A 14,511-nucleotide genomic window follows, 5' to 3' on the forward strand; every position below is an offset into this window, starting at 1 on the left:
CTATGATCGTGGTCGTAGGGAGTCGCCTTTTTTTTTCTATTAGATTACCCTAAATATTCGGACTCTATTCTATTCGTTGGTCGTTAAAAAAACTTAGAACTAGATTTTAAAATTTTTATTTAGAAATACACAAGAAGCCATTTTGTGAGTGTGGTCAAGTTCTCTGAGCGAGTATTCTTTCCGCTAAGTAAACTCTGCGAACATTCCCTTTCCACGTTATTCCAAATTTCCAATTATTCCTATTATTCCATCCACTCTCATTCTTTCGCCAAGAAAAAAACAAAATAATATAATATTAAAAGATAGCTTTTTTAAAATAGATTTAATGTTTGATATCACTTAATTAAAACTTTAAATCATAAATATTAGTTACCAATGTGAAGTATATAATCTATTTTAATATAAACATAAAATTGGAAAATAAATATTTATTATTTATATTAGTATATACAAAAGTATTTAATTAGTTGGTTTTCACTACACATATGTTCCTTAAAATACACTTCAAATCATTCCCCTATTTTTATTTTTTCATGTTGAAATTTTAAATTTTTATTTTCATTTTATAACTTTACCATTATAGCAATTATTATTTTTAGTAAGATTCTGAAATCAACAAAAGAATACAACCTTTATTAATATATATATATAAAACAAATGAGGAAATGTGTGTGTTTTAAGCAATTGTAGACTTGTAGTTCCAGCATCAACATATATATCTTTCAATTCATATGTCACAAACTCACAACTCACTCTCTCATTTTGAAGGTTACAACTTAGATGCTCTAAACATGTTCCAACAACCTCTAGTCTTTTTTTTATGTTCTTTCTTCTTGTTCATCCAATTTGTATCATCCACAACTCCCCTAATCTACGGCGGATGCTCACAAGTTCGATACACACCCGGTACACCCTACGATTTAAATGTTAACTCGTTGTTCTCTTCTTTAGTTAACTCAGCATCTGTCTCCAACTTCAACAAGTTCACTATCTCCCAAAGCAACAACGTTGTTTACGGTCTTTTCCAATGCGAAGGCGACCTTAGCAACTCGGATTGCAAAGATTGTGTGGCTAATTCAGTGACTCAACTCAAAACAGTATGTCCTCAAGCGACCGGTGGGGTCATACAAGTACAAGGATGTTTTGTGAAGTACGATAATACATCATTTTTCGGGGTTGAGGATGTTACTGTGGCGTCGAAAAGATGTGGCCCCATGATTGGTTATAATTCGGATGCTTTGAACCGTAGAGATGCTGCCTTGGCATCTCTAACGGCTACAAGTGGACAATATTTTCGTGTGGGTGGGTCCGGGAGTGTGCAAGGTGTGGCACAATGTGTACAAGATTTAAGTGTAAGTGAGTGTCAGGATTGTCTGACTGAGGCGAGTGGACGGTTGAGGTCAGAGTGTGAGACGTCGACTTGGGGTGATATGTTCCTAGGAAAATGTTACATCAGATATATTGACCGTGAACACCACTCTAGAACCGGTAAGTGTTTTCTCTACTGCCAACCGTGGGACCATGAACGTAGCCCCACGGCTATAAGTCTAGTTGAATATGATTAAAAAGTTAATAACTCTAAAAATTGCATGCATGTAGATCCAGGTGATGAGGATGTTGATAAAACACTAGCACTCACAATTGGAGTCATAACTGGAGTTATTCTTCTTATTATTTTCATATCTTCCATAAGCAAGAGTTTTAGCAAAAAAGGTAAATCTTACTATTTGTTTAGATAAATTCTATTTTTTTTTATAAAAAACATATAGAAATAAAACTATAAAGCATGGTTAATATAAATATATAATTATAGTTATAGTCTCATGTATATTATATAAATGTAAAAGAAGAAAAGTACAAATATTCATTTTATAATGAATAGCACTTTGTTTAAATTGTCAACAAGTAACTACTTTCAACTGTATGCAACCAAACCAATATAAATGTTATAATAAATGATAATTAATAAGACACTATGTTTGTCAAATTTTAACTACTTCCTATTTGTTATGTAGCTCTTTCTAATTTTTTTATATTTTCAATGCATATGCTTACGTATTTTATCAAAACAAATTGCCAATTATGAAGTTACTTTTATGCAATTATATTATTTGTGACGTGTTTGCTTTGCTCAACTGCTAATTAAAATGAATAAAAGTACTGTAACTGATAGAATTATATAATAAAATATATTATTTTAAAATTTTCAAACATATAATTAATGCGAATAAGGAGTGTCACTTATTAAGGTGTTTATTTCCTATTTATTTTGACCATTAAAAACAACATGTCTATTCATGTCTTATCACATACAAATTATTTTTATATATTTTAATTTGTTGAAATTATTGGATATTTTTACAAATTTTGAGTTTTAAAAATTAATATCATTTTTTGTTAAAATTCAAAAAAATATATGAAATTTTCTATAGAGTGCGTCAATAATTTGTGCGTGAAACAAGCAACAAAAAATGGCAGTCGATGATCCATCAATGAAGTAACATGTCATAGGTAATATCTCAGTATTAACCATCGTTGTTTTTGTCGAGGATTCATTAGTTAATATAAATTCGGAAATCAGTCGACAATATCAATCGTCGAGCGATGGTGAAGTTTTTAACTACACCTAAATATCTAATGTCTCCATGAACATTGGCGGATGGATTACCGACAAATATTACCTTCATTAAGGAATAACTAACGGATATATTACTTGGTTGAAGGCACTTATATTTGTAACATACCTTAACACTATTTCTAATCTACCTTTGTATATGTATATGATTTTTTGTAGGTGGTAAATAATTAGGAGGTTTCATGTACTTGTGTGCATCTTCAATCAAGATTGCATTAAACCCTAATCCCATGGCACATATTCTCCATCCTTTTTGTGAAAGATTCGTGTGTTCAAAAATGAAGCAAGTGGAAGCTCCTAGCTATTTACGGTAGATGGATTCCCCAACTTTTGTACTTTAATTTATCCCATCATTTTCTAATTATTTTGTGTGGATCAAAATGCAATTTCATCTTTTTTGTGAATATTAGTTGCTACATATATGTCATGTGTTGTAACATTCTCAACCTTTTATTTGATTCTATTTTATCTTTATCTTCATCTTCACCTTTTAGCATATGCATGTGTTGGATGCGATGCTTAGTTTAATTCGAAGTTAAACATCATGTTTGAATAAGTACGGGTTCCCTGGATTAGGTACACGAGGGGGTTACTTCTCCCGCTTAGTCTTGGGTACTACTTGAAGAATGTTATTTGTCAAGAGTAGTGAATTGTTGGTGTTTGTTAAGTGTTTTAGACATAGTTTTTAGTTCATTCAATTTGATTTTATTTATGTATAATTTTTTCTTTCTCGTTCTTTTTTTTCATTCCTTTCGTATTCAATAAAAGTGTGTTAGCCCTAATTCAATTTGGGTCTGGGATTTCATTGTGTAATTGATCTAGTAAATAACCAGTATTGAGTTCCCATTCTTTACTAGTAATCAATAATTAATATAATTTCCGCTAATTCATTAACAACATGTATCACACAAGAGATATGTTTAGCAAAACTAACTAAATTAAAATTGATGCATCGCGATCGCTTATGGAGATCATTTATGATGGGTTAAGTCCGATCAAGCATTTAAGTTTTTCGATGTGGACCGACAATAAGACTGATTTGTGAAAAAAGTTACTAAACATGACAACTAGCTAACTATAGCAAGAACAAGACATTAAAGAAATGAAATGACACCTTTGGAGATTGGACTAATCATGCTCTAACTTTGGGCCCATTTCGACCTCAATTAAATGACCCACCCTTAATTTGAATTATTAGTATGATAAAGAGGTTGTGTTTAAACTCGTTTAGACTAATATCGTAAAAGTCTTCTTCAAAATCAACTCTTAAAAAACTAGTTGAGTCGAGCCGAGCTGGCTCATTTATACTTCTAGTGGATGAGGTGAGCTTGGTAGATGGCTCGCTCAAGTAAACCATATAATTAAGAAACCTAACTTTTATAGACAGAGAAAATCCATCTATTTTGTCGAACCCATCCAACTACAAAACATAAAAATTTATCAAATTTCGCCTCGTTAAAAGTTTTCGAGTCAAGCCAAGACAGTTCGCTTAACTCTCGGTAAGCAGCTCAACAACCATGTCCGATCACAAATCGTCTTAAAGATTGTTTGGTAGCCTCTGAATGGTCATTTTCATATGCGTGTGTACAAAGGAGCATATGCACAATCTTCATATTTGTTTTTGTAATATAGCCCAAATGGCTTAAGGATAACACTTTTGGCCCACGATTACTTTAGATCTTTACATAAGGCCCATGGGCCATGATCACTACAAAACAAATTAATTGAACTAAACTGTATGTAGTAATTGTGTACCCATAACTTAAGATATATGATTAATTGTAAAACAACTATCAATGGGATTGATGGTCCACGGGAAAAGACGAGCTTTTAAACACTCTTATTTGAGAGGTTTTGAGTTCAAGTCCCACAGACAACAATAATTAAAAATTAAATTTGCCGTGTAAAGCATTTTTACCTAGCCATGTGTTAGTGCATGATTATATAAATAAATCTACACATGGTCTAGATGGTGACCATGGATCCAAATGTCAAAGATGAGTAGCGAGCTTCATAAAGTCGACATTAACTTATACTAAATGTAATATCCTTTTATGTAGATCATCCATTTATTTATTTATTTATTTATTTATTTATATCTCAAGGTGTATTTGAAAAAAAAAACCGATGTCTCAAATATGAATGGAAATAAAATATTGTATAATAATTTTTGTAATTATACAATGAGTTTTCTTTATAGTGAATAAACAAACACACATGTGTTTATGGGGCAGTAGGGTACACCCATGATTGACATTATACTAATAACTATTATGAGTAAAAAAAATTGTATTTCTATGTCAATATTTATAATTATGTAAGAAGAAGAAAAAAAAGAGAGAGAGAAATACTTATACACTTATAGGTGTAAAGTGGTCCATATTGCGGGTTTGGGCATATTACATGTTGACAATGTTTTATCTAATTGAGACGTTTATGCACACAACAATTCCTAAAACGCGAATCTAACCTAATCCATGATTAACCTCAATTAATAGAATTGTTGCATTGATAAGTGGGCCGCATGTAACTCTTTAAACTATGATTGTATCAACTGTGATTTAAAGCGAGCCTTTCATGATAAAATCCCCTTTTTATGTTTTTTTGGATAGGAATACACACAAAATGCCTTAACAAATGGCGTGTATTCTTTATGAGTGTGTTGTGTCATTAAAGTTTTGACTTGTGCAGATTATTAAGTTGTTTTGATAACTCGTGACATATATACGGGTAACAGGTTCATACACGTATGAATATTGTCTTCCACTCTTGACTGTGGCCTAAAAGGTGATATATGTTATCATCCATTTGTGTGTTTATGTGCTCACGGAATGAGATTTGATTTGGCGTGCATTTTTATGAATTATATAGTACATTGAAACTCATATAACCATTTATTGAGTCGGTCTATTGTGAACTCGCCAACTTTTATGTTGACGTATGTTTTTGAGTATGTGTTTTCCCTGAATTGATAAGCGAAGACAGTTTGGACTCTTAGGTGGTGGTTGGGTGTTTACAATTTAGTTTAAAATCATGAAACCGTCCAAATCAATTATGGCTTTGGTTTCATGGCTGGATTATTAATTTCAGTTGGTCGGTTTCAATGATATTCAAAACTTAACGAACGGTTGAACTACGGTTTCAAAATATTTTATTTATTTTTTATTGTTTATATATTATGTCACATATATTTCAGTAATTTCAATTTTTTTCCTGGTTGGGTCTTTAATTTGTTGGACCGGCCCATAATCATGAATAAGTTGAGTTCATTATTATCAAGTTCATGTCGTTATTTTCATCAAATGTACGGATCAGGATAAGAAACTGGCCCATTTTATGCGTTGATCACAATCACAAATGGGTATGATTTGAATGTTGGTTGCATAACTTTATGTTACAAATAATCCATATAGGATAGGATGATCTCTAAAATTTAAACATTAATTAGACTAGTTTTGAGGAAAACACTTTGTTTTTGTGTCAAATGGTAAATTTTTGAGAAAAAGTTACAAACTTGAAGCATTTATTAAAGAAGATTGATTAAAAGAAAGGAAGATGTGTGTTGTATGGTTGTATATATTTTTTTGAACTGCTTTTTGACTCCGCAGTAAGTCATTAGGCATACCGATTACCATTACATGAGTTCGAGCCATGAGACATAATTCAGCCATCCATTGTTAGTTTGACATTCCAGATATTGAATCCATAATCACGAGGAATCCCCCGAAGGAGAAACCTTTACCACCAAACCAAAGCTTGATGACAGATGTGTCATGTATGTGGATGATGAATCATTTGAATATTATGGTAACATATCAACCGATTATTTTTTACTCGTTTTTATTTTTATTTTTGCAATAGATGGAAGTTTTTAGAATGTAGTTTTGAAGAAGTCAATGGTTGGATCACTATCTATATGTGTGATTATTTGAGTTGGTGCATGAATCATGTCTGTCCGTTGGTCGCCTTTCTTAATTACTTAATTTGGGAATATTAGAAGTAAACCATAATGCGGTACAACTTTGTTTTGACTTTTAAAGTCAAAGTTCTTTGTAGAGTCTATAAAGATGAAGTCTAATATCTATATATCTATTATACCCTTTGACAGTTGGAGCATGAAACAGGTTTCTATTGTAAATTATGTTGTTGGAACATATGTTTGTCTTATAAGTCTTTGTATATATGCCTAGTCAGGGCCGTCTTTGAGGTATGGCAGGGCAGTCGACGGCCACGGGCCCGACACCCTACTAAGCCCGAAATTTTTTTATTTTTTAAAATTATATGTATTTTTTATCAAAAACATGTATATAATCAATGTTTCAACACAATTATATAACCACTAGCTTGGTCTAATAGTAAAAGAGTATGACTTCTAACCAAAAGGTTGTGGGTACTAGTCTTATTTGAGACAATTTTAAGCTTATTTTTATACAAAAGTTTTTTACACAACTTAAATCATAATTAAATAAGCTCATTTATAATTAAATTGTTTAAATCCGACAAAATGTTTCTTTTACTTAGGGCCAAAAAAAAAGTTCGCATTTGACCCAAAAAAAATTTCTTCTTTTCGAAGCCGGCCATGTGCCTAGTTCATACAAGAAAAGTGAAGTTTTCTTTATTTTTGAGGAGTAGATAAAATCATGAGGATTGAATTTAAATCCGAAGCAAACTAAACCGTTTGAGTCGTCTGGACTCATGGTTTTGGTCTCACGTGACTTTAAATAAAGGGAAATTCTCATAATATTTATTTGAACCACCTTATCTAAGGTTTTGTCTATTAAAGATAAACTCTCTTCCGTTGAACGATAAAAATTCAGCCGTCGGCGATGATTTTTTATGGGCGGCACCCTTTTTACACTGTCGACCATCGTTTAATTAAGAGTAAAGACTAATAATCCAGAAAAGCAAATGAGGGTTTACAAAATTGTGACAAAATAACACTAACCTTTACTTATTTATTATATACAAGTGATACAGAAAGATATAAACTATTATAACTTTGTAAGAATTTATAACACTTATTTGTATAAAATTAGAGATTAGTTGAAGGTAAAAAACAATCGTCCGTGTAGATTAAAAAGTTTAGTATAAAAACATGAAATATTTTATTATTAAAGTTTGACATCTTCATAATCTCTCTTTTTTTTAACATTGGGATGGTGGTCCTGCCGGTTGTGACTAGTGACTACTGCCAAGTGCCAACGAGGGTAATTTTTTATATATAAAAATATAAGTTTGATTCTTTTTAGAACTAAAAAAGTAAACAATTATTATTTTATGTTTAGTAAATTAACACCAAGTATAAATTTGGTGACGACGTTTGACAACTGTATGGGGCCATTGAACTTTAATTTTACTAGAATTGGGCTTTTTTTTAAATAATGATTTTCTTATATTTATGTTATCGCATCATTTAAATTTAAAAACTTCGACGTCTCACTGTGGTTAAACTATGTTGTTTTAACTGAACTCATGTTGCCTTCAGAGTTTGGCTTGGGCGTTCTCCGAAAATCCATACTGTCGACTGCCACTTGACAGTCGTTGTGATGTCACAAGAGCATAATGTTCTTGCATAACACACGGTGAGACAAAAACCCGGGTGGGTTCAGAATCCGAACTAACAACCTTGTAGAAGGCCTAACTCAAATCCTTCATTGCCAATATTCACCCAAAGTGACACAAGTGCGGATCGAACTTAAGTGTCCACTAAATAACCATCCGACCACTAGGCCACAAGTAGTGGATGAGTGAAATTGAGCTAGAGACAATAAGATTTCAAGTTTGAATTCAATCTCAAATAGTATTTACCGTAGTCGGCCTTTAGGCATTAGGTTTTCTTTAAAACAAAATATGGTATGCTTAAGTTACCTGATGTTATCTACGATCGTAGACGTATTGAAAGGCCTTTTGCCATTCGGTCACCACGATATCCGGGATTTATTATTTGTTCCTTACAAAAAAGTATATTTGAGTGGGTTTATAATATATTTAACATAACAACAGATTTGAGTGGAGTTTTTTTTAATTTATCATCCCATAATAAATATAACATTCTAGAGCGTAACTTTAATAAAACGTGCCACACAATTATTTTATTATGAGTGTTTTCAAGAAACAAAAAGAGACTCGTAGATTGAAACTCATTCGTAATTGATTTGTTAGAACTTCTATTATATTCAACTCAACTTTATTCCCTTTACAAATGTTTGTGTCGAGTACAAGTTGAAAGTAGGTTGCCCATACCGTCAAGATTGCCTTGAGTGAGAGAGTCCTGAGTTAGTTCGAGTTAAGTTATCAGCTTAAATTATACATAAGGACTCAAGTCAGTTGATATTCACTCCACTCAAACCAGACATAGCTACAAATTGATTACTTAAAATTTAATTAAGTGTTTCCAAAATTAGATGTCTAAGTTATTCATCATTGAAGTAAAACTAGCATACAAAATTTTATTTATTCTTTATGTTTATCTAGACATTATTGGAAACACTATTTTGTACTTTATTTTAAAATCTTTATTGTTTCCAAACTTGTAACTTTTATTTTATAATATAACACACTTAAGATATCAAATAAACATCAAGAAAATGGAATAATTGAATTTTTTTTATAAAGGTGATGGAATCATTTGAATTTAAATAAAAGGTTTTTTGAAAAGTATAATGAATATTTGCAAAGAAAGCAATGTGTAACATGGGGCTACTTATTTTAATGGACCACCAACGTGCATTTATGATCAGTAGATTCATAACCACATATTTTTATTTATTTATTTTAATAAAACATATACATATGTATTTATCTACCGATATAAATGATGTTCAAAGTAACTTAATGAAAGTATATATTTTGTATGTAGCTTCACTTTGTAAATGGCATAAAAGTACATCAAATCAATGATATGACCTTATGTAACACCAATATCAAAGCATAACGATAATATGAGACATTTATTTATAAGATATTGTACTCTCCATAAGATGCGATACTATTTGTTAGGGCGAGGCTTCTTTTAGGCTAAATACTCTTGTAGTTTATATATATCATGTGTGAATAGGTAGGTCCCAGCAGAGCCCAGTTGGACCCGCAAGACTCACCTCAAAGAGAGACGTCTGCGCAGTTGAACCCGCAAGACTCACCTTCAACAGGGACGTCTGCGCAAAGGCTAAACTCGCAACCCCTTGAAGAGGGACGTCTGCGTAGAAACCAACTGGGCCCGCAGGACCCACCATGCTCAGAGACGTGACCTCCTTACGCGCAGTACGCAAGCTGTTCCAGCAGGAAAAGCCTCCCAATGGTGAAGTACTCCGCCTGTTCCCGCAGCTGCGGATACAAGCCATCAGGGAAGGCTACCTGCGCAGCAAAGCTACACGCACAAGGCACTTAACTCTTAAATAATTCAGTAATGTCACCTGAAAAAGGAGTGAGCAAGCCGGGAACACTCCCGCACAAAGCCGGGAGAACTCCCGCCCAAATGAGCCAGTCCGTACGATACTGAAGGATCTTTTGTACTGTACCTGACGAGGTATGGACAAAAGATCTGACCAAGGATACGACAGCTCACTGACAACAGTATGACGAGCAGCACGCTCTTGTACTGTATGTCACTATTAGCCGCTGCCTACTCACCAACCTGTCGGAGGACGTGCATGGCCTGCAGTTGGTGGAACAGGAATAGTACACAGCCGGCCTGGTCACTATCAGCCGCTGCCTATCCACCAACCACCAGCATGGCATGTGCGTAGCCCACAGTTGGCAGAACAGGAATACTATTCAGCCGGCTGTACCTTCTTGGAAACCTACCTTCGGCTATAAATACTCCAACACCTTGGAATGGTAGGATCATCTTACATCGGATCTCATGTCTCATATCTTGATATATTACGTGATATCTGCTCTAGTCATTCTCTTAATATACACTTATATTCAAGAGCAATTTAGTCTGATTCTCACGCCGGAGGGTGGTCACAAGGAGGTACCCCCCCTTCTCAGTGACGAGCTCACGGTGTCTGTTTTGCAGGTTATCAGAAGAACCATCTTTGCCGAATCTAACCCCTCGTGGGAAACATCTATTTAACCCCCAGATTATCCATAATCTGCCCGGGGTCGATTAGTGTTTCTTCATTGGCGTCATCCGTGCATAAAAGCTAGAACTTAATCCTTTTCAGTTTTCTCAAAACTTCTGGAAATATGGTTAAAGTTACTCCGGTCCCAAAACCAACGAGTGACCAAGAAACCCTGGTAACCACAACCCCAGCTACTGGGGGGAATACCGGCGACTACACAGTTTTTACGAACACTACCCCGGTTACCCAAGCTGGGGCAAGTGCAGTAAATAATCTTTCACTGGGATTCACCGATACCCAGTTAGAGAGACAACGAACGAGGCTCCCCCGCCAAACAGTTAAAGCGTGGGCGGAAGCACGTCAAAAAGAATTCCAAGCTGAGTTGGATGAACGCTTACGTTCACTCCAACAGGCTGATGAATTCGGAGAGTACTTGGACGATGATTCGGAGGAATCCGATAGTGACGCAAACCCTCGTCATAGGGCGAAAGGGAAGCGTAAGGAAACGGACCCCCAACCGAGAAGGCATTTTGGAGAAACCTTCAAACCAAAAAACGCGGGTGGAAACCCACGTGACTTCTCCAAAACATTTAGACCAACTACTGCAAAGGCGGGAACGTCCAAATTTGCAAGGGACATTGCGGAAGCAATCGCCCCGAAAAGTGCCAAACAGATGTCCAACATCGGCACTTACGATGGTATATCTGATCCAGACGATCATTTGAACAGGTTCATAGCGGGGGCAACCGTCAGTAGTTGGACGGAACCTACGTGGTGTTACATGTTCCAAATGACGCTTGTTGGGGCAGCTAGAGCGTGGTTCGATCGTCTACCGGTCCACCACATCTACGATTGGGCAGACTTCCAGCAGAAGTTCAGCCAACAAAGAAAGTATACCGAAGAGCAATGGACAATCCTCAACTGCGTCCGAGAGGAAGATGAGTCTTTACTAGACTTCATCACGCGCTTCAATTCAAAGAAGCTAAGTCTGGGCACTATTAGCGAAGATCTTGTTCGCAGCTGCTTTCATCCAGGGCGCGAAAGACCCAGAGCTCATCCGCACCTTAACGGGTAAAGATGGCATGCCGTCCACATGGGATGCCATCATGACAGCAGCTAAACGCTTTGCGGAAACGGAGAAGCAACTGGGTAGAGATCTCCCCCAGAGCACAAACCTCTACACCCAGAAAACAAGAGAAGACAACGTCCTTACCGCCCGACTAAACAAAAAGCGGAAGCTAGGCATTTGGCAGTCAAGGGTAAACTTTGACACCTCATCCGGCTTGCAACATCGGTTAGGCGGAAGGGATAACGTACAGTCGAACCAGAACTCCAGATGGACGCCACTCACCAAAAGCGTCACCGAGATATTCGCCACTGAGAAGCTCCCATGGCCAAAGGCTCCAATAATCCGACATCGTCACAATGCTGATCGGAGCAAATACTGTGACTTTCACAGGACAAAAGGCCACAACACTGAAGAATGCACAGACGTGAAGGACATCGTCGAAGCATTTGTCAGAGATGGGACGCTCGCGCACCTCGTGGCGTAACGAACGCTGAGCAGGCTGATGCGTGTAGAACCCCAGTTGGGGAAAACACGAATAAAACTGCAGCTTCAATGTTTGAGACTACATACTGCGTAAACAACGAGATTCTGAACCAAGTGCTTATCGGCTCGAAAGGCTCGATGACACTCCCAAGAACATGGAAGGGAGCTCAATTACACAATCTGCATGTAGATCAATTCCAAACTTGTAAAAGAAAAGGCCCAGAGCCACTTCTAATGGAAATGATTCTCCTTATCACATTGATGCTGATGGTCTTACATTTATACTTATGAACTTTCCACACTGATATGCCGGTCTTCACTGCATACATAAGTGGGGAAAGAAGTCGTTGCGTGTGGAAGGCGGCAAAACCCGCATAAACACAAAAAAACGGCAAACCTTCACGCAGGTCAGTCATAGGTAAAGTTTGGTGATCCCACTAAATGAAAGTGCCGGTCCTAACCGCACAAATCATGATAGAGGAAGCCGAACTAACCTATTGACAACCGCGGGTCGAACGGTTAATTTATTCAAAACACTGATATGCCGGTTTTCACCGCATAAATAAGTGTAAAGAAATCGTTGCGTGTGGACGGCGGCAAAACCCGTGTAAACACAATAAACGGAAAACCTTCACGCAGGTCAGTTATAGGTAAAGTTTGGTGATCCCACTAAATGAAAGTGCCGGTCCTAACCGCACAAATCATGATAGAAGAAACCGAACTAACCTATTGACAACCGCGCGTCGAACGGTTAACCTATTCAAAATACTTAGAAAATTTCTAACGGAAGGATGAGGAAAACCTCCACGCGGGTCAGATATAGGTGAAGTTTAGCCATCCTACCAAGTGCAAGTGACGGTTTTACCCGCACAATCACGAAGGAGGAAGCAAAACTTCAACCTATTATCTACCACATTCAAAGGTTAACTTATTCTAAACACTTAGAAAATTTCTAACGAAAAGATGAGGAAAACCTCCACGCAGGTCAGATATAGGTAAAGTTTAGCTATCCAACTAAGTGCAAGTGACGGTCTTACCCGCACAATCACGAAGGAGGAGGCAAAACTTCAACCTATTATCTACCACGTTCAAAGGTTAACTTATTCAGAACACTTGGAAAGTTGCTAATTTAAACTAAAGTATGCATGAGCAAGTCATAACGTTTATAAAGCAAGTCATCCAGTGAAAGTAGCGGTCTTACCCGCACAAAGATTTATATTTCATAATAATTCATTACAAGAATGGCCGGGTAACTACCCGCCTACATGAATATAAATCTATACAATGTAAACCTATCCTAACAGTGGGAAGGGATCTTAAGGTTCAAGCTTCAGGACCACTCCCTCAAAACCCACTTGTACCCCGCACCATCAGTTGGCTGTGGCGGTTCAAGGAAGGTCTTTAGAATGGTTAGCCCATCATCAGCAGCAGCAACTTCGTTCACCTTCTCCACCACCGGATGCGGGAAGGCGGCATACTGGTTCACTGCTTGGTCATATACAGCTTCAGTATCCACATCATATAAAGGGAAGTTGGAAGGCGGGATGCCCTTCTCAACGAACCCTAGACCAAGCAGGAAGCCGGCCTTTTCCCCATCCTCATGAGAAGCGTTGAGGGCTGCGCTCAAGGCATCGTCATATGATGTGTCCGTGAAGACTCGATGCACAACCTACAAGAAAAAATACAAGTATCAAAACATTTTCTATGTACAAAGAAAAGCGTAAAGATATTATGAAATTACGCATACCTGAGACAACGTTTCTCGAAGAAGCCATTCCTTGGCAACCAGAGCCTCCTGGAGGGCAGCTTGAGCTTGGTTACGGGCGCGTTCGGCTTCACTTTTGTTAAGGTTGGCGAGCAACACTTCCTTAGCAGCAGCCTCTTCAACGCCCTTTAGCTTCCGCTCAGTGTGGTCAAGCACGCCCCTCTGGTCCAAGATCTCCAGGAGCTTCTTGGCGTCTTCCATAGCTAAGGCATCATGAGCCTGCTGGAGCCTCTCTAGCTTGGCTTTAAGCTCCTCATTCTCAATGCGTAGAGGCTCAGCAACAGCTTCAGCCTTGGTGGCCCCTCTCAGTTGCGTTCCGTGCAGTTTCCTTAGCCAGCCGAAGCTGTTCGTTAACAGCTTGGGCAGCCTTGGAACGGGCCTCGAGACGGGCCTGAACTTCAACTTCAAGGGCCTGGAAGGCCTTCTCCTTTTCCGCAGCCACTGCGGCAAGCCTCTTGTTCTCCTCCCGGATGGCCCGCGCCTGAGCCACTTC

General features: G+C 37.1%; 1 protein-coding gene across 1 annotated transcript; it reads left to right on the forward strand.

Moving 5' to 3' along the window:
* The first annotated feature begins 662 nt into the window (after positions 1-662).
* Positions 663-3,109, forward strand: LOC143577308 (plasmodesmata-located protein 6-like). Its single transcript, XM_077061174.1, has 3 exons — positions 663-1,488; positions 1,600-1,713; positions 2,795-3,109. The coding sequence occupies exons 1-3, from the start codon at positions 732-734 to the stop codon at positions 2,803-2,805; spliced, it is 882 nt and encodes a 293-aa protein (XP_076917289.1). The 5' UTR covers positions 663-731; the 3' UTR covers positions 2,806-3,109.
* Positions 3,110-14,511: the final 11,402 nt, after the last annotated feature.

This window comes from Bidens hawaiensis, unplaced genomic scaffold (genome assembly GCF_021521415.1).
Source record: "Bidens hawaiensis isolate Kalapana, Puna unplaced genomic scaffold, B.hawaiensis_p1.1 tig00028508_1, whole genome shotgun sequence".
Lineage (NCBI taxonomy): Eukaryota > Viridiplantae > Streptophyta > Magnoliopsida > Asterales > Asteraceae > Bidens > Bidens hawaiensis.